Raw genomic sequence first — 21,949 nt, forward strand, 5'->3', positions numbered from 1 at the left:
GATATCTGATATCTGAGACAGGATATAATGCTTAGGTTTGGGACCCAAATCTCCCAGCTGGCTGCATTGTTTTATGGAAAGAAATAGGCAAAATAGTTCTAGGGAGAGGTTACAGACATTTAAATATCACTTAAAAATCTTAAGCTGCCTAGTTATAAATTTCTGTCTAATAAATAAATATCCAAGATTTTTTTCCAATATAACCAGAATTAAAGCTATTTTATAACACTGCACTGCAACTCAGTGTAAGAAAACTGGAGTTTAAAACTTGTTACAGCCCATGTGATTTGTCCAACATGGGTTAATCACACAGTGTGTTTGCAGGTCACTCAAAAAAGGCAGCAGGGATTTTCCAAAGAACAGAGGAGGGCTGGTCAACCACAACCTGTAAAGTCAGTGTCAGCAGGATGTGGGCTCTGTCCGGCCTCTTGGAAAGCTCCAGCCAACACCCTTTGACTCAGTTACAACGCAGCCCTACTTTCACCTTAGCATAAGGCCATTTATTAGAGTTACCTTGCGCAAATACCATCAGATGGCTCTCTCCTGGTTATTTTGAGCTACTCTCTTGCTGCAGAGCAAAAAAAAAAAAAAAATCTATTTCCTGAGAGAAACCTTGTGTTAAAAGAAACCCATGCTTATTGGAGAGTCATCAAAATATGAAAGCCATGCTGCTTTGCAATTGGCCTCCACAGCTTGAACAACCTCTTGGGCTGCCAGCTGTAACTTAGAATACCCCGAGGCTGCCGTAGTTTATGCTGACCAATGTGAAATTGCTCTTTCCTGCTCAGTCCTGTAGAAAAATCAGCCTACTTGGAGGGAAGGTCCTTGCTCAGTACGTCCCTGTGAAGATTCCCAAAGCACTGAATCATGAAAAGGGACAGAGTCTGTCTTCCTGAGTCATGATACTGCTCTGTTTGCGTTCCCGTATTTGATTTACCCAAACCATGTGATTTCTTCTTTTAAAACTTGTTGTGGGGCCAAGGTTTTTATGAATAACGAGCTGCTTGAAATGCAGAGTGCGTTCGACCATTAATGCTTGACTTCAGTACAGCTGCCACAGCCTTTTGAATCCTTATTTTTTACAAGGCATCCATAGTCATGTGTAGCAACATGAGAAGACAGATGTTTGTTTTTAATCAAATCATGTTTTTACACTTTTAGGTGGGGGGTGTATAGCATGTAGCAAAACAATGTAATTATCATCATCATCATTATCATCATCATTATATACTTTTTAAAGAATGGAAAATGTTGCTTCCTTTTAATGCAGGTCATTATGCAGCTGCAGTACATTATTTTTTTATGATTTTTTTTTTCTCTTTATAGTGGCTGGAGTTGTCTGTTTCACACAGAGATGCTCAGACACTACTCTCAGTTTCTGAATTAGTAGAAACATAAGGATTTGCTTTGGCTTGTTTGGAAATTATGACATCCATAATTGCAAAAAGTCTAGTTTATTTTTAGACCTTGATTTATATATGCTCTTATTTGAATTACTTAAATATGACGATCAGTGTATGAATGCAGTGTAACAAAACAGTATTTCAGTATACTTTATTAGCTGGTTTTAATTTGCTATATTGTTTAATGAAAGCTGTAATAAAACTGTAAGCAGATGTATTCTTCTAATTGTCATTGCATGTCCTCTAGAAGTTTATCTTTTCACTAGAAGCCAAGACAAAGAAAAAATAAAAATACTGATTTATCATTTTTTAAATCAACTTGATATATTCTAAAGGAACATGATTCTCTCCAGCTTTTACTTCCTACCATTGCCTAAAATTAGCGATTATGCTAGGCTACCTAGAGTTGGGTCTCCTGCTTGTCACTTTTGAAAATGTTTTAAATTATAAAGAGACACCTCAAAATCGAAATACTCAGGCTAAATAAAAGAGGTGCAACCTAGTTCAAAGGTTGAATGATGCAGACTGTTCTCATGTATAGCTGTTAGAAAGCTCTTCCCCAGACAAAACTACACAGCATTTGTTCCTCTATCTGCCCTGGTTTCTGCAAAGAATCTATGTGGCATTAAAATGGGTTGCTCTGTGTGGTGGTATTTTTTTTTTCCAATTCAAAGAATCCAAAATAACCAGAGCTGCATTGACAGCAACCAGAGGGGTGTTCTTGTAACACCAGAGTGTGGGCAGTGGGTCCTCACAGGTGGTGTTTCGGCATGTCTGAGAGCACCAAGGCCTGGAGTTGAGTTAAATTATTGATACACTGTAGAGCATGGAGGGAGCCAAGCGCACTGTAGTGTCATCACTAATGACTTTTGGGACCTGGGGACTCAGTCTGCCTCTGCCTGGACATTGCCTGGAAAATGTCTTGGAGTGGTGCAAACCAGAGATGGGCGTTTGGGACAGTCAGAGGCTCCATGACAGAGCAGCCATCCCGAGATCTTCATTTGTCAGCCTCATGTCCTCCCCTAAGTCAGTACTGAATGAGGATGGGAATTCTTCCTAGATTGTTGTTTTCTTTTTTCAGTTACCCAAACATACCGTGCTCTGATCAATATTGGAATATTTTGGTTGGAAAATGTCATTTCAAGCTGTACTTGAATTTAAGTGCATCCACAGAGATTAAGAGGCCTGATTATCTATGCTCTGTTCTGACAGCTGGACTTTTATATTGTGCTTTTTGACCTGGCACTGACATCTGCAGAAGTCTTGTAAAAATTATTTTTCTTCACTAAGTTTTCTTTCTACTCTGCAAATTGGAAATTGTAATCTTTATAGCCCATGCTTAATACATAATAAGTTTAGGTAATAGAAGCATTACGTAATGCTATTTTTTGGATGTGGTTTTATTACTCAGATCACACCTGAAATTTATGGTTGCTTTCTGAAGGCTTAGGAAAAAATTGTAATGCTTGGGATGGTTCCATGCCTATTGTATTGTGATGCACGTTGCCCTTTGCAAAAGAAAAAAAATATATAAAATCTATACTGATGGGTTTTTTTAAAATTCTCTTTTTTTTTTTTTTTTTTTGTGTGTGTGTTATGCATATCTTTTGAGAGACATTGTCTAACAAGTAGAAGGATGCAAGGCATAACAGCAATGAAACTACAGTTGTTGGTAGGCATTATTTTGGGTTCTGCATAGTAGAGTAAGCACTGGCTTATTAGGCTGCAGCTGTGTGGGCTCACCTTGGGCATCTGAAGGATTACTTTTCCAAGAACTTTTATTATTCAGTTTGAATTGTGTGATATTTTAGCAGATTATGGATAGATATAAGGTTGCTAATGATCAGAGGCACTGACTGGCAAGTACCCAGGAAATACTACATAGGATGCTAAATACCAGATCAGATGGGCTTGACTCTGTGGATTGATTATGAAATGTTTAGCAAGTGTTCACTGGAACAGAAAACCTTATCTCCATTGGAACTGAACCTCAGGGACTTTCTTGAGAAAGAACAGATCATGCGCAGAAATAAGAGCTGCCCAACATCTTTCATTGAAACACATTTGTTTTTTTGTGTGTGTTCTTTCCAAGCATTAATTTCTGGGAATGAAAGTACCTTGCTAATTTGTGTCTGGATCCTCTTTTAAGATCAGAAAATGAGAACCTAGCCCTGATCCTTCTGTAATACCCTTAAAAATAGCTAGTCCTTTCTCCTGTTACTACTATGACATCCTTCAGCCACTTCTTTCTTTGCATTGTGTCTATTATGATTAGTTTTGCATTTTTAAAATGAGAACATGAACCACAGAAGTGTACAAAAGAGTTGTTGGAGGGCTCTGGAGGTGTTTATACCCCCTGCTCTGAGTGGTGATATTCCCAACATATGTTTGTCCAGTCTCTTTTAGGCAGCCACCAGAGAGAAACAATGTACTGTATTCACTCCTTCACAGTTCTTGTCTTAGGAAGCTTTTTTTCTCACATCTAGATCTGAGTGGTTTAAGTCCCTCAATTTGGCTTTTGCAGCACAGAAAATATGTTACAACACGGAGATGTTATTCTTTTGCTGTTTGCCTACTTGTAGATTGCCAATACACGAACAAAACAAAAAAAAAATATATATATTTTTCATCTTTCTGACTGGCATACTTTTATAAGACCTCTTGTAGCCCTCGTTGCTCTCTTGTGAACTTTCTTCATTCTGTTCATGTTTTTTTCAAATGTGCCAAACCCAGATACAGCCTGCCACCGAAGTCTTTGTAATGCTGACTAGGTCATAACATTACTTCATCTGTGTTGCAGCAAAAACTGCTGTTATACGTCCAAGTATGGTATTCTTTTTAACAGCATGAAGTTACGGCTCATCTTCTGCTTAATGTGATTGCACAGTAATTACCAGATTGTTTTCTGCAGAATTACAAACTAGACAGTGAATGTGGCAGGTGTAAAGTAGGTTTTCCAAATTTACTTTCCTTGTGTAAGTAAAATTACATTTCACTGTGTAATTCAAATCTGTAAACTCATGAAAGAATGAATTCAACTTTGATGTAGTTTTGCTCCAGAAAACCAACTCGATTTTTGCTTTTTAGTTCTTCCTGAGCTGAATGTTCATTATGTCTCATATTTGTTTAGTTACATCTGTTCAACAGTCTTATATGTCACTTAGATCATGTCGTTGCCCTGACTTTTGTCACAACTTCATCTGAAATTTCCCTATTCCAAGATATACTGAAACAAGCATCAACAATCTGTGTTCTCAGGTAATTTTTTTTAGAATCCTTGGATGAAATTTATCAATAAATCATGACTTTAAAATGTTTTTCAAATATTGTTCAACATCTTCCTTGACTATTAATGGAATGGAAAATATTACATTCACCTCGTATAATACCAGCCTGGGATAGGGAGTTTCCATTCAGATTTACCACAGCACACAGTTGGGAAAGAAGTCCACTGAATGTTTGTTATAATTTAGGGTGCTATTGACTTCTGAGATCTGTCCTGAAAAAGTAGCATGGTATTCAGCAGGGACATGTGGAAAGAATTGCATCTTGCCAAGAATAATTGGCTATGAAAAAATTGGATGGGGATAACTGGCTCTTTACCAGTTCTGCACGAAGAAATCTCATACTCATTGTGGATGATAAACCGAGTGTGTGTCAACATCAATGATAAAATGAGTATGTATCAGCATTTTGCGCTATGGCACAACACGCAGGCATAGCATAGGCCTATATATAAAGCAACTTAGTCTTAAGGACACATAAAGTCCTTCTGCTTTAGTCATTCACTGAGATGAAATGCTATCAACGTTTTGGGCCTTGCAGTTTAAGAAACACAAGTGTGAAGTTGAGTAATCGATGAGATTGACAAAGGTCTTAAATATAAAGTGTGCTCAATCAAATTGAAAGATCTAGGGCTGTTTAGTTAAAGAAGATTTCAGGGAGCAGGGGGGAATGCCAACAGCTTACAAGTAGATAAAGAAGTGTTGCAGCAAACAAGGGAAAAATCTGTTTCCCACATCCATGCTGCCTAGGCCAAAAAATAATGTGTGTAAGCTGCAGCAAGAAAAGGTTGGGCTAAACGTGGGGAAATGGTCTCTAGAGGTGAGTACTGTGAGCACTGGAAACAACTTTCTCGGAGCAGTTGCATATTCTACATTGGGTTGGATAGAGTGCAGGGCATAGTATGGAGAAAAACATTTTTATGGAGAGAAAAGATCTTTACTTCTCAGCTACAGTACAATTTCCTTTAGTAAAACATTCACATGTACAATGAGTTGTATTTGATGGTAGTTCAGCAACATTTTGAAATTCTCTCTCGTTAAACCTTCCTGTGGCTGCATCCATAATGCCATCACAGGCAAATGCTGTAAGGTTAGATAACAGGGTGTCCTCTGTTATACATGCAGTTTTTTTGGTTGGGTCACAAATTTCATATCCGTGTAGCAAAGTTTAAAAACAAAACAAAACAGAACAGAACAGAACCAAACCAAACCAAACAAACAAAGAAAAAGAAATAAAATTGAATTTTACTACAAAGGCAAACAGAAAGCAGATCAGAGTGGACCACTCTTTAAATTTTCTACTGGATTTTAATAAGTGCAGCCCATGTTTTCAGGCTGTTGTGGGGTCAGTTGTTAGTGTATCTGGAAGTGGGATGAAGACTGGGGGTCTAAACCTGTGACCTTTTGGCACTGCTTTCATGGTAAGGGAAATAAAATGGTACAGCATTACCTGGGCACTTAATGCTTTGGTTCTGCACCTCAATGCCAACAAATGTAAAGGTATTTGATGCAATATTTGATGCAATTTGGAAAATTGCAAAGCAAGCAGAAAGCTGGAAGAAGGGACCAGAAGAACAACTTAAACTCCTCTATGCATTGCACTGGGTGCAAACATGAGTTTGTCAGCTGAAATTGCAAATGAACATTCAGCAGAGAACTGGTTTTGCTGATGATTCTAAGGTGCAGTGCAAGAGATCAGGTCTTCTTACAGGGTTATGCTTAACAAACTTGTTGAATTTAAAAGCACAGAGCTTTCATGTATTAAACAATTATAATGCTTTCAAAAGATGTTTGATTATCAAGCTGCTAAGCTGCCCAGAACATCAGAAGCAGACAATAAATAAAATTACCAAAATGAGTTCATAAAAGAAGGACTGTTTTAGGTTTTGCTGTATTCTTTAACTACAGATTAGGCACGATTTGCTGCAAATACTTTGTCAGATTATCAATATTTTAGCTAGTAATTATCTGCAAAAAATGTTTCCATTCTCTGGCCTGCTCTATACTTAATAGAAAATTGATGAGCATGTTCATAGAATTATGAAGTGCCAATTCAAAGATAACGTAGCCTTCTTCCACAACAAAGCCAAGATCCCAGTGAATAGAATTGTCAAATCTGAAAGATAAGTTGCCTTTTGAGAAAGCCTGGCATGTGTGAATATCTATAAGTGCACGTATATTGTAATCCTACTTGTCTTTTTTCATTTTTTAGCATTGTTTCATGCACTTTATGAAGAATGTGCTGAGTGAGCATGAATGAATAAATAATTTAAGCTTTGACTTTCATTAGTTGTTTTTTTTTTTTTTAAATAAAAGTGCAAATTCATGTGTCTGACTTTTGTCTTTTACCTTCCTGATATAACATGAGCAATAGGAGCAAACTCACATGGAGCCACAACTCTGTGTTCTCTGTGACAGGCTACCCACCAACCAGTTGTGCCTAAAGGGCAAGGAGAAGCTTAAGTGTTGTTGAGTTTCATGCTCACGATTTTTTAATAATTAATAATAATAATAATAATAATAATAATAATAATAATAATAATAATAATTTAAAAAAGCAAAAACAATAATAATCTAGGTCTAGCTCCAGAGAGAAACTCATATGACAAATAAATTTCAGACAGTTAGATGTCTGTTGACAAAAGTAGAAGAGTTTCAAGCTGCACTTGAAGGAGGTTGTCCTTAGAATTCAAAACATGGCAAAAAATGAATGCAACTGTCTTCAATGCATTGAACTATTTGAAAACTTCCTTGCTTAAGAAGGAACAAAGTATGTCAGAACTTCTATTGAATGCCTTCCTCAAATATTTTTTAAAAGACCTTATTAACTTAACGATTTAGTTTTTTTTTCCTTTTTAATATGTTATGTAATTGCGCTTACAAATAGTTCCACTATACATCATGTTAATTGTATTTTCTTTTTCCATTAAAATACTCTGAGAAATAAAAGAGGTCCTCTTATATTTTGTGTAGCTGGAATCCCTTTCATTATATTAACAAATGTTATGGTTTAAGATATCACAGAAGACTTTACAAAGGCACTTACAGGGTCAAATAAACATACTTCGCCCCATTGAGAAGAGTGCAAGCCTAACAATCCAGTTTTATAGATTAAAAGAAAAATTAAAAACAAACAAACAAACAAACAAAAAAGGTAAAGCTCTGATTCTTACTGGCCAATAATCAAGGTTATTTTAATGAATAGATTGATTTAAATGTGTACAATTCTTTGAGATATTGCCCTTTCCAAAAGAAACATATTGTCTATTGGTTTGTGTGGCCCCTTATTTGAAAGTATCAGTTTAGCTTTAACATACATCTGTGGTAAGAGAGAAAAAAATCTTATATTATTAAAGCTGTTTCTCATTATTCTGATCCCAGTAAAAATATGTACAGTAAATGTCTTATTGCTTGGTATTGAAGGAAAGAGAAAACCTAATATAGTATCTGGGGTTTTTGTTTTGTTCTGGTTTTATTTTGGTTTCTGTGAAGTTGCTGACAATTGCTTAAAAAATAAGGTTAAATTTTGTGGGTTAACATGGCTTTGTGTATTCCTTGTCCATGTAACCCTTTGGTGTCTTTTTTAGAGCAAGTACCTAGGGATATTAGTAAAAGTGATCCATTTCTGTGGGTTTTCATTTGTTTGCTGCTTTTGTTAACTGAATACAAAGAAATGTTCACAGAAACCTTTCAAGACTTTCAGACAGCTTTTTAACAGTATGTCTCATCTCTGAAATACAAAAATTTATCAAATTGAAAGAGATACAGGTTTCAGACGATAAATTTAGTTTTATAGAGGACTATACTTGTGTTGAGATTCTTGGCTTCAGTCTAATCACTAAGGGCAGTGTAGGTTGTGGTGATGGGCCTTCATATCTTTATACTGTTTGCGTCCACTGAAAACTACATATGGGGACAAAAAGTTACTTTCATATCTAAGAAATATTGAAATTATAAAGATGAAACAGATCAACAGTGTAGTTAGCAGGCTGAGGGAGCTGATCCTTCCACTCTTCTCAGCACTGGCTAGGCCACACGTGGGGTCCTGTGTCCTTTTCTCGGCTCCTCAGTCCAAGAGAGGCATGCAAATGCTGGAGACAGTCCAGCAAAGATCCACAAAGATGAGTTGAAACACCTGTCCAGTGAGGAAAGGCTGAGGGGGCTGGGGCTGTTCGACCTGGATAGTTCAGCCTGGAGAAGGGGAGGCTCAGGGAGATCTCATCAATGTCCATAAATACCTGAAGAGAGGGTGCAAAGAGGATGGAGCCAGGCTCTTGTCAGTGGTGCCCAGTACCAGGACAGGAGGCAGTGGGTACAAACTGGAGCAAGGAGGTTCCCCTAAGCACCAGGCAGCACTTCTGTGCTGTGCGGGTGGCTGAGCACTGGCACAGGCTGCCCAGAGGCTGTGGGGCCTCCTCCTGGGTGATCTTCAAAAGCTGCCTGAACATGGGCCTGGGCACCCTGCTCTGTGTGGCCCTGCTGGAGCAGGGGTACCAGACCAGATGGCTTTGAGAGGTGCCTTCCAACTTCAACCATTCTGTTCTGCAAAACAACTTTAATTGCAATAGAGAGAACCTACCTTCCCTTTTGCTCACTTATCTACTTACTGATGTTATCAGGTGATATCTCAGCCTGTTGTATCTTCTGAACAGTGTCAAACAAGCTATCTAGATTCTGCTAGAAATTTTTTTTATTTCACTGACTGTGCTGGACTGATGCTCTGGAAGTGACAAAGAATGAAATCCCAGGGGCTTGCAGGTCTTGCTGGGCAGACTACATCTAAGCAAACCCAGAATGTATACCCAGAGAAACACCCAGCCTCTTCCTAGATGTATGTTGTACCAGCACTGACTGTAAACTTATTTAGCAGAGCTGACCTGAAATACAGAAGGGCTGGGTAAGTTACACCCTCTTAATAGGGACAGCAGTGACCACATACTCTCTAGACATACTGACTCCTGAGCTGTCCCTTGGGCTGTTCAGTTTTGCGTCATCTCTAGAGTAGGTCAGTGGCAGTGAAGCACATGCTGACCTCAAGGGAGTTCATAGCAAACCCTGATCTCTCAGACAGTGGAAATCTCTCTTTAACTATCATCTCCGTATCCTTCAAGTCTTACATGCATAATTTGACTCTTTTTCAGTAATAACTCAAGTTCCCATCATGTCTTTATAAATAATTGTAACTTTAATAAATGGAAACAGTAATGACAGATAGGACAATGTTAAAAAAAAAAAAAAGTGGGAGGGAGGGTTCATTTGGCTTCAGTGTGCAAATGACATATAATTTCCAACAACTTGAGAGGAATCTTGCCTTTAAGACTTGTTCATTTATTTAAAGAATATATTTCTCACAATTTAATTTGTGGTTTCAGGAGCTAAGTATAGAAAATTGCATAATGCCCTTTTGGAACTTGGTGACTAAGAGTGATCACATTAAATGAATATAGCTTGCATGGAGTTGGTTAAAATATAATTTGTTCCATTGCAACAGTTTAAATCTCTTTAATATTGGTCAGGCTAAAATATAGCATGCATACTTCTAAGATACAAATGTTATATTCCTTAAGATATGATAAGGGAAAAAGAGACGAAAGAACCCAATACATCCAACCAAGGTTACTCCGGGAACAGAGTTAAAGATTTTGTGGTCTGTAAAGTAAATCCTTCTCTCTAATGACCATTCAAAGTGTTTCTCATGTTTATAAACAGAATTTTTCCATTTTTTTCGTCAGGTGCTTCATTCCAAATGCCTATGCTGCCCTCTTCACTGCTGCTCTGGTGCCGTTAATGTGCTTGGTAGTGGTTTTCGTGGTGTTCATTCACGCCTACCAGGTGACCCCACAATGGAAAGCATATGATGATATTTTCAGAGGAAGAACGAATGCTGCAGGTAAGATGCATAGGCTACCCCTGAGCAAACAAGTCAGACTTTCAGGAAGGTGATGATCATTCTCTCCAGTCCAGAAAACCCCACTGGAAACCGCAGCTCAATAAATACCTAAGAAGTTCTGTAAGATTAAGCATGCTAGCAGTTCCTTTGAAGTCTGTGAAAGTACTTTAATGATGAAAGTTATGCAGATGTGAGCTGTCTTACCAAAATGAGGATAAAGGTGTGTTAAACCTAAAACAAGAAATTAGCATCACTGTTTATGTCTAGTCTGGCAACGAGAATAAACCTAAAACAGTGAGCTGTCCTGCATGGTTGTGGCTGGTACCAAACAGCATTTCCCCAAAGAGGGCTGAGGCTGGCTCAGGAGCATTGTTTCCCTGGCTGTGGGGCAATGATCAGACCCTCGCCCAGGCAGGGCTCTTCTGCTCGGCCCCAGGTGATGAGCAGAGTGTCAGGCCCTGGCCTTGCAAGGGCTGCGTGCTGGAGTACGTGGAGTTAACACATCTGTTTTGAAATTTCCTAGTGCTACTTGTAACTGAAACATGCTTGAAAGAGAAGATCTGCCTCATGCAAAACAGGAAGTATTGGTCTGTCTGTTCTGTTAGAACAATTTCAAATACAATAATGTTCCCAAAATAAAATTGCAGCAGTTTAGACCAACACTGTAATAACATGACACTCTGTGGGAAGCTGAGAGTAATTCTTTTGTTTTCATGCTGTTTCTGAAAAAGAATAGATCTGTTTTATAAACAAGTGCAAATAGTAGATTTGAGTAGAAATGGATCTATTTTCTTCCAAATTACATGAAGACAGTTGGATTTTATAAACTTTCAAGAGGTTCTTGAATCATTTTTCCCAATATGTTAGATAAATATCATCTGAACTTAAAAAGGAACATGGATTATTAAAAAATTCCATTCAGCAGTCCAGTGCTTGTAACTGTTTGGATTTACAGAGTGGGCTGTCTTGTTCACTTTGCAGTGATTATTACAGTGTGAAGTGAGGAGTTGTGTTTTATTTTGAACATTTGGGTTATAAAAATGTATTCCTCCTAAGGGAAAATGAAAATAAATACTAAGCATTTATTATCCAGACATTTCTTTAGATATTTATTTATTTGTCAGTTTTACTAAGGACTATATATGAATTTGGATAAGGTCTGATAAACACAGCTTGTAAATATGATACTCAAGACCTTAGTTGCACTTTATTCTTTTTTTTTTTTTTTTTTTTTTTCTGATTTTCTGACGGCCTGGAGCAATCACAAAGGTGGCTGCTTATTCAGTGTTGAATAATATAGTTTATTTATTTATAAGTAACTGTTGGGGTTTTTTGTTGTTTTTGTTGTTTTTGTTGTTTCAGTATCACTAAGGATGGAGATTCCATATTCATATGATGAAGGGCAATACTTCAGAATGCATCTCAGAGCAGTTAAACAGAAAAAAAATACCATATACTGAAACAGTAATAGAGACAAAGTCAGTACGCAAAATGTCAGAAAGCGTTACTGGGAGCTTAATCACCAAGACACCAAGACGTGAAATAGCAAGGTGGAAAGAAAAGTCTGTTTGATTTAGCATAGGATTTAGGGGTTTTGTTGTTGTTGTTTTTGTTTGTTTGTTTGTTTTTGTTTTTTCTTTCCCAACATATACAGAAAAAGGTAGAGAAGGTGTGAGGTGTCAAAAGGAAAAAACAAAACAAAACAAAAAGAAATCAAGAAGAGATGTGTTTGATAAAATGTCAATAATAGCATTGTCTTATTGAAAAGCAGGTACTTTTTGTACCCCTTCATGGCAAGTGAGTGTTTTGCTACAGTAGGGCTTTTTCAGGCAGAAAGGAAAGTACGTGGTGCACCCGGAGGAGACCGGCCACTGCAGGGTTGGGACAAGGCTGCCCGGTGAGGCCGCTGGTGCCCGTGGTTGAATGAAGGCTGGCGATTTCTTCAGTTTGTGAAGTTGCCTATAAATGCATAACTCAGCGTCAGTTGTACACAAAAGGCCTCTGGGTGGCTGCTTCTCTCCTGAAATTTGAGGTAGTAGCAGTATATTTACATTTACTTTTAAAGATTTTTATCGATGTTGTGCTTATGAAGATGCAGTCAAGGGCAGTTTGCAGTGGCAAGCCCTCTTCCCGCTTTTAAAGTTTAGATCTTACCATATGACTTGCATTTTGGAGAAATTCCATGTTCCTAGAATCTCAGTGGGACCTGAGGCTGCTTCAGTGCTGATATTGCAACCCTGCTGCAGGCAGTGCAGGAGCCACTGATTTTCATGCCCCAGCTGAGTGGCAGCACCTGGCTGGTACCCAGTCCTCTCCACTTTGAATACTGCAGTAGGTAATGAAGGGAAAAAAAACTAATAATTCACCGCTTTTCAAAACTGCCTGCCCGACATTAGCCACCTTCTCCAGAAAGAGAATAAAATTCCAAGTGAATGGTACTGTAAACAATGGTGATTTATCAAGTGCAGAGCACTGTAAGCATAGACAAAATATTTTTGAAATACACCTTTCGTTTTTACTGGTAATTGTGGCCACCTGTTGATTTGAATCCCAGAAAGCCAAGATTATTGCAAAAAGGAAAAAGTGGCATATGTAGGCATGTAATTATCATCTACATCTAGATATTCATACAAACACCTACCTGCACCTGAGTATCTGAACTAGTGGTGTTTATTCCCTTTCTGGGAGTCATTCAGTTTGAAGATAGTTAAAGCTGCTGTGTGATACAGGTGACCATAGGTGGATTCTACAATAACCCATGCAAAAAAGTACAGAATGTATGCAATAAAAAATAAAATACCAAGGTCACTGGCTTCCATGCTACTATAAAGCAGAAAAAGTGTCTGTATACGCAGATTTAAAAGAGACGTATTTATTACCTGACTTCTAAATGTAGATTGCTTAGATCATTTCACAGACTGTAGAAGAAGCCTCTTAAGCAATGGCTGATTAACCTGAAGCTCCAAATTTGTGGTCTCTACTTGAGGAAGGCTATTGCTGACTTTAGCAGAAATTTAATAGGAATAGGAACAGTAAGGTATATACTTGTGTGTAGTATATACAGTTATTTTCAAAGAAAATGGATATGAAGATGGCTAAGCTAAAATTTAAGTAAAAATGTATATAAATTATTACTCTCATGCTGTTGGAAGACTCTCAGGCTTACCTGCTGAAAAATTTTCATCCTGAATGATATAGTCTTCTACAACTATTACTATAAATTTTGTCTGCTGTTCCAAAACATCTTTCTGAGCTTAGGTAGAGAGCTTGTTGCCTGTAGCAGAGGGGACCCCTGTGTATTTTTGTTACTAGAAGAGTAACGATGTTGGGTACATATCTAAGAGAAAAAATACTGCCCTTTGGTAACTGCAGAGTATCTGTTTGCTCGCTGTTAAATAGTTTCTTGGAAAATTATTGGATATGGTTAATTTTTTTCCCCATCTATTTTCTACGTAGATATTCACTTGTTAGCCGTACCGCCTTTTCTTCCATGTAGATATTCTTCCTAATCCTTGAGATTTATCCTGGATGCCCTTGAGTGGAGTCACATCTCCCATACCCTACTCTGGAAGCTTTCAGGCTTTAAAGAAAACATCATGGCACGAGGACAGCTAGCCCAGCACAACTCTGCTTTTAGTAATCACTGCCAGCTCCTTTACTAGTGGTCTGTGATGTGCCCACAGAGCTTATCATACTGTTTCCTTATGCCTGGAGTATTGCTGTAAAAACATAAATAAGGTTGTAGTGGAGAATAAACAGAAATAAATAGAATTTGCCAACTTTGTTAGGGGAATGTGCAATATGCACACTTCTTGTTGCCCTGTCTGGAACACCAAGTGTGTGAGTTTGCCTTCTCTCACTTTTTTACTGCTCCGGAGTTGCTCTGTCACCAGCCGTGTTGCTTTACACAGTGATTGATACAGCTTGCTTAGGTCAGGGAATTTTCCTCCACAACAGAAGGTGAGAGGAAAGGGCAATGGGAGAGTCAAGAATTAATTATCTTTTAGAGCAAGCAGCTCTTCATCCTCAGAAGCGAGTGCTGGAAAATAGTGTGAAAGCTGATTTATAAAGGTTGTTGTCCCTAACCCCAGTATCCCCTTTCAAAGACATGCATTTGGTTTGCTAGAAAAGAGGCTTCAGTTTGGACTGATTCAGCTTGCCAGCCTTTCAGCAAACATGTTCAATTGACTGATTATTCTTCTATATATAGAAACCAACTTCTCAAAAGTTAGCCTTGACAGCTGCCAAGTCAGGAGTGTGTGTTGGATAAACAGCCCCTGGTGAACTAATATTTAAGTTTGTAGCAAGAAAGGCTGCTTTTCAAGGAAATCAGGTGGTCAAAAAGCAGGATGGTTGTATTTGGCTGTAGTAGCAGGAGGTCAAAATAGGGATATATAGCAGAGGATTGTTTTTTCTTGACAGTCCAAATATGCAAAATACAGAAACTGAAATTAGAAAAGGCAGAGGTCCAAAATTCATTGTTTTGCTTTCCAACTATTTATTAACTTCTCATAATTGTGCAAAGATTTGAAAATGTAAAGGAAAAATATGAATTGAAAAATTGCATTTTTTTTTCTGATAATACGATCCTAGTTGGTGACCTCAACTTATTGAAAATGTCATAACATAATTTCCATGCCCAGGGCGTAAATAATGAAGTAGAATTTACCTGATTATCATCATTGTAAATGTGCCAGAATGAATCTAAAGATTAAAACTTTTTGTTGCCAAAACAGAACTTCATGAGGAATACCCCAAATATTTAGCTGTAAAATTATAACTACCTTATTGTGTCCTCATTCATATAAATTTCTTTAATGTGTTTATCATCTTAGCAGTATGGAGTTCCTGGCCATAACAGATCATGCTGAATGGCCCACCTGTACCTTCTACCAGCTGATCTCAGGAAACAAATAGGCCATCCAAAATGCAAGTACAGGACATTCCAGCCATGCTTCGGCTATTGGGAATGATGCTGAGGACAGGCCTTCATATTCTAAGTGAGAATGTATATCTAAACCTGTTGTTACACATCTTCTTTATCCTGTAAGCTACATGCTAAAACCTTTATCTCAAACTGTGAGATACATATCATATACCTAAAGGAGCGGAGGAACGGTGAGTTCCAGGAGTATTTTCATCTTGAGATGGCAATATGCATTTCAGAATCAAGAACCAGAAGTTGGCTACCTATAATCTGAGAGTTATGTACAATATTCACAGTATTCATCACAGTGACACAGTGGATATTTTAGTCTTCATAATGCTCAAGGGGCTTTTCTTTTTTGTAATTAGGACGAAAACAAATCTTTGCCTCTGAGGTTATTAGAAATACAGTTTAAGACAAAATGCACAAGCGTAATTACAAGCTGAAATAAAGAACAAAGATCTAAATAAGATAATAACTTAAATTCATCGTATGCACTTACGCAATTTAGGTTGTTTGTACTGTGCTTCACATGCCCGTATTAGCTTTCTTCCTTTAAATAATTCTGCAGAAGCAAGTTAATTTGCATGAGTTGTGCATATGCTATTGTGCATTTAGCACCCATTTAATATCTTGCATAATATTTTGGAATAATTTTATTATATAAAGATGAGTAGCTTCAAATGTTTTTCTTACCTTCCTTCCTTCCTTCCTTCCCTCCTTCCCTCCTTCCCTCCTTCCTTCCTTCCTTCTTTCGCTCTTTCACTCTTTCACTCTTTCACTCTTTCACTCGCTCTTTCGCTCTTTCTCTTTCTCTCTTTCTCTCTCTCTTTCTCTTTTTCTCTTTCTCTCTTTCTCTTGTTCTTTCATTCTTCCGTTCTTCCTTCTGTTCTTCCTTCTCTTCTCTTCTCTTCTCTTCTCTTCTCTTCTCTTCTCTTCTCTTCTCTTCTCTTCTCTTCTCTTCTCTTCTCTTCTCTTCTCTTCTCTTCTCTTCTCTTCTCTTCTCTTCTCTCCTCTCCTCTCCTCTCCTCTCCTCTCCTCTCCTCTCCTCTCCTCTCCTCTCCTCTCCTCTCCTCTCCTCTCCTCTCCTCTCCTCTCCTCTCCTCTCCTCTCCTCTCCTCTCCCTCCTCTCCTCTCCTCTCCTTCCTCTCCTCTCCTCTCCTCTCCTCTCCTCTTCCCTCCCCTCCCCTCCCCTCCCCCTCCCCCTCCCCTCCCTTCCCTTCCCTTCGCTCCCCTTCCCTCCCCTTTCCCTCCCCTCCCTCCCCTCCCCTCCCCTCCCCTCCCCTCCCCTCCCCTTCCTTCCCTTCCCTTCCCTTCCCTTCCCTTCCCTTCCCTTCCCTTCCCTTCCCTTCCCTTCCCTTCCCTTCCCTTCCCTTCCCTTCCCTTCCCTTCCCTTCCCTTCCCTTCCCTTCCCTTCCCTTCCCTTCCCTCCCTTCCCTTCCCTTCCCTTCCCTTCCCTTCCCTTCCCTTCCCTTCCCTTCCCTCCCCTTCCCTCCCCTTCCCTCCCCTTCCCCCCCCTTCCCTTCCCCTTCCCTTCCCCTTCCCTTCCCCTTCCCTTCCCTTTCCTTTTCCCGTTCCCTTTCCCGTTCCCTTTCCCGTTCCCTTTCCCTTCCCTTTCCTTTTCCCGTTCCCTTTCCCGTTCCCTTTCCCGTTCCCTTTCCCTTCCCTGCCTTTCCCTTGCCATGCCTTTCCCTTGCCATGTCTTGCCTTGCCTTGCCATTTTTTTTATTTCTTTTTTTTTTTCTGTCTTTCTGTGATTTACCATATTCACTGCATAGCACTAGTACCGTAATCTGTCATAAGAGGCCTGATCTTTCGTTTCCTATATCAGGAATTGTTTTAAGACTCATAAGAAAGTTTGTCAAAACCCTGAGATTTAATAGGAAGGTTAGAGAGGCCAATTTTCTATGTTTTTATATTAGTCATGTAGTCTTTATTCTTAATGTGATAAGTGCTTCTATTTTAGGAGATATTCTTTAATTTCAAGCTGTTCCTTGCCACAAGGACAACAGATCAAAAAATGTAAATGATCGAAAAATAATATTTTAACAGTTTTGCTGCTTCCTATTTTTACAAATAATCCATGACCAATTTTGTCCAATTGAATACTGTGTACTGTGTACTGTGTATATGCCAGCTTTCTAGTCTGCAGTATCAGACAATGTTAAAGTCAGCACATCTTTGACATTCGTAACCTGGAATCAGAGGTTTTGTCATGAGTTACTGATTGCATGTTGGTGGTGGTATTTTCTCCTTTGAACTCTGTGAGGAAATCTGTTAAATTCTTTATTTTGGCCACAAAATCCTGTTACCAAATTCCTTTTCTATGGCAGTTGTCAAAAGCAATCAAAAGAGGAGCCAGCAGAATTTGGAACACTGTTATTCAAACTTATTTTCAAAAAAAAAAAAAAAAGGTTTTGTGGCTTTTTTTGTAGTTCTGTTGCTAAGTTTAACTCCTGACTTGTTAAGCAGTAGTCTGTAAATATTTTACTGAAATTAGGTCTCCCACAGAACAATGAAATTCTGAATAATAATATATTCTCCCCAATCATTTAGGAAAAAATGTCAGAAATGACGATCCAGGTTTTGCAGGAGGTCTTCATGTCTAGCCAAGAACAATTAAAAACAATTAAAGTTGCATTATCAGTTTAACACCTTAGGGGAAGAAATATAGTAAATATTTATAGGTAAACTCAGAAGATCATTAAAGCTGTATTATTTAATTGGTTCTTTTACTGACTTCTATTTTTAGAAAAAAAAAATTAAAGACTTCAGGCAGTAGAAGAAGACAATGTGGGCCAGCACAGTGGTAGGAATACAAACACTTGGATACGTTAGTGATGTGCAGTGCATTCTTTATTTTTCGTAGTTAATTCATTTAGATGGTTGCTGCAAGCACATACTCAGCATTACACTTCAGAGTTTTAATATTTTCTAACCTTTCCAGGTTTATTAATTTGTACTTCATTTAACATTTTTCACTGCTCAGACTTACACACCTGGACAAATTGTCTATAACATCAGTTAATGAAAGAAGGAAGATATGCTTCATTATCCTGAAGTATCCTTCAAACACTCTATCTGGCAGCCCAAAGCTTTGTAATGAAACAGACTGAATACACAACCTTAAGGAGTGGCTTTCAGCTCTACAGGATGAAGAAACAGAAAACTGGCAATTTCAGAATCTGAAGGTTGTTTTTATTTGAACTATATATGTCAATTCTAGGGAGATGATAAGATATTATCTTCTGAAATACATAGTCTAGGCCAAAATGAGAAGTTCATTCTGCTTTATGGATACCAAATGTAAAACTTTGATTTTTGACTGATTATGGTGTCCTGAAGACAGTTCCAGTTTTGGCAATCTATAAAAGCAATTTGTTGTTTTCCTAGTTCATTTCAGTTACTTTTCCAAATGGTGCTACAGGCTTTCTCTCTAGCAATGAGCTGATCTTAGTTTCACAGGGCTTGTTACTTGTTCCTCTCCTGATGCCTTTGTTCAAACGAGTCAGTGATTAATTTGATATTAAGTTTTCTGTCTGCACACGTACACATCCATTAGTTTTGCTAACTGTAAAGTGCAGGATATACAGCAAGATGGCATTTTTAAGGAACCATTTACTATCCACAGCAGTCAGCTGGCTGAATTGTGCAAGAGGACATCACTGCTGCTTCCCTCTCTAATACAGAGGTTTTGGCAGGGAACATGCTACCGTAATCAATGGGCACTATGCAGGGACAGCCGTGGTGCACCGCTATCTGAAATTAAAATGATGTACCCAAATCCACCTTCATCGTCAGCTGGCAGTGATCTGAACCATCAAAGGTGTAACGGTGGACAGTGATGGGGAAGACGGGAAGGCTCCTCTTTGTTTTCTTGCTCCTCTTCTCAGCTGCTTCCACTTTTTTGTTCTGCCTTCCTCCTTGTCCTCCAAGCCTCGGGCTGCTGTGAGGCAGCATGGCTCGTAGTGCTGGAGGTCTCTCTTTCTCATGCTTTACACAATGGGTGTATCCTGCACCCATTTATTTTAGAAATATAAAGTTGTGTGTATTTATTCTGTCAGAGATTTTAAACCACTGTAAGTGAAAGCATAACTGTTTAGAATTTTTTTTTTTTTTGGTGCATGTGTGTGCTTCTGCTTCCTGTTCTGCTCTGTCGCAACCGAGCAACAAACAAGGCTGACAAGTGTTTCAGCTGAGCAATCTGGCATTTTGTTACCTGAATCTGATGCCAGCTGATTCCTGTGGAGCCCCTTGCCACTGGATACTCTCAATTACCGAAGCTCACAGCTCAAGAGGAGACAAGATGAGTTTGTGAAACTGAGGTGCCCTGAAGATGACTAAATAGAAACCCTGCCTTGTGCAGGAATCGTTCCTCTTTCATGAAATTTTTAATCCAATCCAAACATGTCACGAAAATACTACAGCCTATCTTTCAAATTCTTTACATTTTTATGTAAAACATTGGACAAAATCTTGACTGCTTACTCTAAGGATTCCCCTGCTTTAAAAAACTGCAGTTTTACTACTCATAAAAATTAATTACAATGTAGCACAGCCCTCAGAACAGCAAGCATTGCAGAAAAATCAATTATATAGGTAAGTTAATAAAAAATATAACCATTTCTCAGCAACTGGGAAGAATCGAGAAACAGTGTTCAAATAGAATTTTTTTGGTGAATAAAATACATGTAATTTTACCTGGTCAGATATCAGCCTGGGCTATACAAAGTCTGCAAACACTATACAACTGCAGCTAGAGCTCTGTGAGCTACATTTGTCTGTGTTGAGTCATCAACTCTGCCTATGTTTCTTAAGCCTCTAGTTAAGGAAAAGGGAAGATGTTTCAGGAGACATGAACAGTCAGGATGGTGATATGTACATACATTATATATATCTATAATATAGATATATATACTTAAGGAGTGGGTGGACTGACTGTTGCTTAAATAAAACCTTTCATCAGTCCAAGTACTAAAAAATCTGTGCTAATCATGTACAAAAAAAAAAAAAAAAAAAAAAAAAACAACCTACACCTACATCAGGCTGGTGCTGAGTTGACTGTTCCACTGCAGTCTTTTATCTCCTAAAGTTTATTCATGTACTGTAAAGGGGACTGTTTGCACTTGGGTTAAGGGCACGGTTCTTGTAAGTGAAGGTACATCAGTCCAGAAATAACACTTGTTTACTCAGGAGGGGTTGTCGGTTTTCTTTCCATATGAAGGAAACCACAAATAACTAGACTGTCAGGTTTGGTTCATTTCAAGCCTTTTTATTGGCATCCTTTTCTTTTATGCAGGGCTGTTCTTATAAACTTATAAATTGCTGCTGATTTTCTGATACGTTTTCTGGTATGTTCTAGTTATTGAGCTTCTGTTTGATCAAAATACAACAAATTGCCTGATCAAAATGTAGGTGAAGGGAATTCAAACAGCTGAGACTTTGAGTGCTGCCAAAGTTTTGGCTCTGAATTAACCCTTTGCAATATCGACAATGAAGCAATTGCTGTTGACAAAAGTAAAAGCAGAACCTTTAATGGACCAACATTCCAGCATGTAGCAAAAAGCAGGTATGTTCAGACCATTTCAGTTACTGTAACATATATAAAACCTGTAATTGATATGTTTGTACTGAGAAACATTCATACATAAACCTTTATAACTACTCTTGAAGATACACTTAGTAGAGATTTTGCTAGGTTCAGTGAGCTTCATTCTGGTTTTACCTGTTGTCATTCTATTCTGGTGAGATGGCACTGGAGTTATCAAAGCTCCCCCTCACACACACTTGAAGATAAAAAATTCAGATCAATGTATATCAAAAGTATATGATCTAGATAGTAGTATATCAAACCATCTCCCTTAGCTTTATGTACACTACTGTTTCACCAGCCTGTGGTTTCAATGATCTAGAGGTGTTGGGTTATGATTAATATCGTGCTAACTTTTTTTGTGACATTTTTGTAGTAAAAGCAGAAATCGAGCTGGTAGTTCTGGCATGCAGATCGCACTCCCATAACTTGCTTTCTTCTCTCCCCACCCCAAACCTGAGTTGAACTACAATGAAAATTAGCACTAAAGCCAAATAGTTGTTTGAACTTTCTGAGACGATTCTCTACAATGTTAGCTTTGATTTGTGTACAGCATTTAGAATATGCATACATTTGTGATCATTAATTGCCAGCCCATTGCATCAGTTGTATGCTAAAGAGCTAAATTTTGTTAAATGATTTTGAGGTTTAATAAAATGATTATATCCTTCCATTTATATCCATGCACAGGTAAATTAATGAGTTCCTCTATAGGTAATTATTGAATTTACCTTTAGAAAAATAAATTTACAAAAACAAACAGCATTTTATCTATGTTTTTTTTCCCTTTTTTTTCTTTTTTTCTTTTTTTTTTTTTTCAGGAGAAAGGCTTTTTTCAGCCCTTGCTAAGTTTGA

General features: G+C 38.2%; 1 protein-coding gene across 5 annotated transcripts in view; it reads left to right on the forward strand.

Annotated features, from left to right (window-relative positions):
* Positions 1-21,949, forward strand: part of ADGRV1 (adhesion G protein-coupled receptor V1) — a 295,085-nt gene that overhangs the window by 227,417 nt on the left and 45,719 nt on the right. For all 5 annotated transcript variants that reach the window (XM_040542002.1, XM_040542004.1, XM_040542003.1 and 2 more), the window contains one exon: positions 10,420-10,577. In XM_040542002.1, the coding sequence (XP_040397936.1) occupies positions 10,420-10,577 (158 nt within the window). The remainder of the gene's footprint in view (positions 1-10,419; positions 10,578-21,949) is intronic.

Source organism: Cygnus olor, chromosome Z, assembly GCF_009769625.2.
Source record: "Cygnus olor isolate bCygOlo1 chromosome Z, bCygOlo1.pri.v2, whole genome shotgun sequence".
In the NCBI taxonomy this organism is placed as follows: Eukaryota; Metazoa; Chordata; class Aves; order Anseriformes; family Anatidae; genus Cygnus; species Cygnus olor.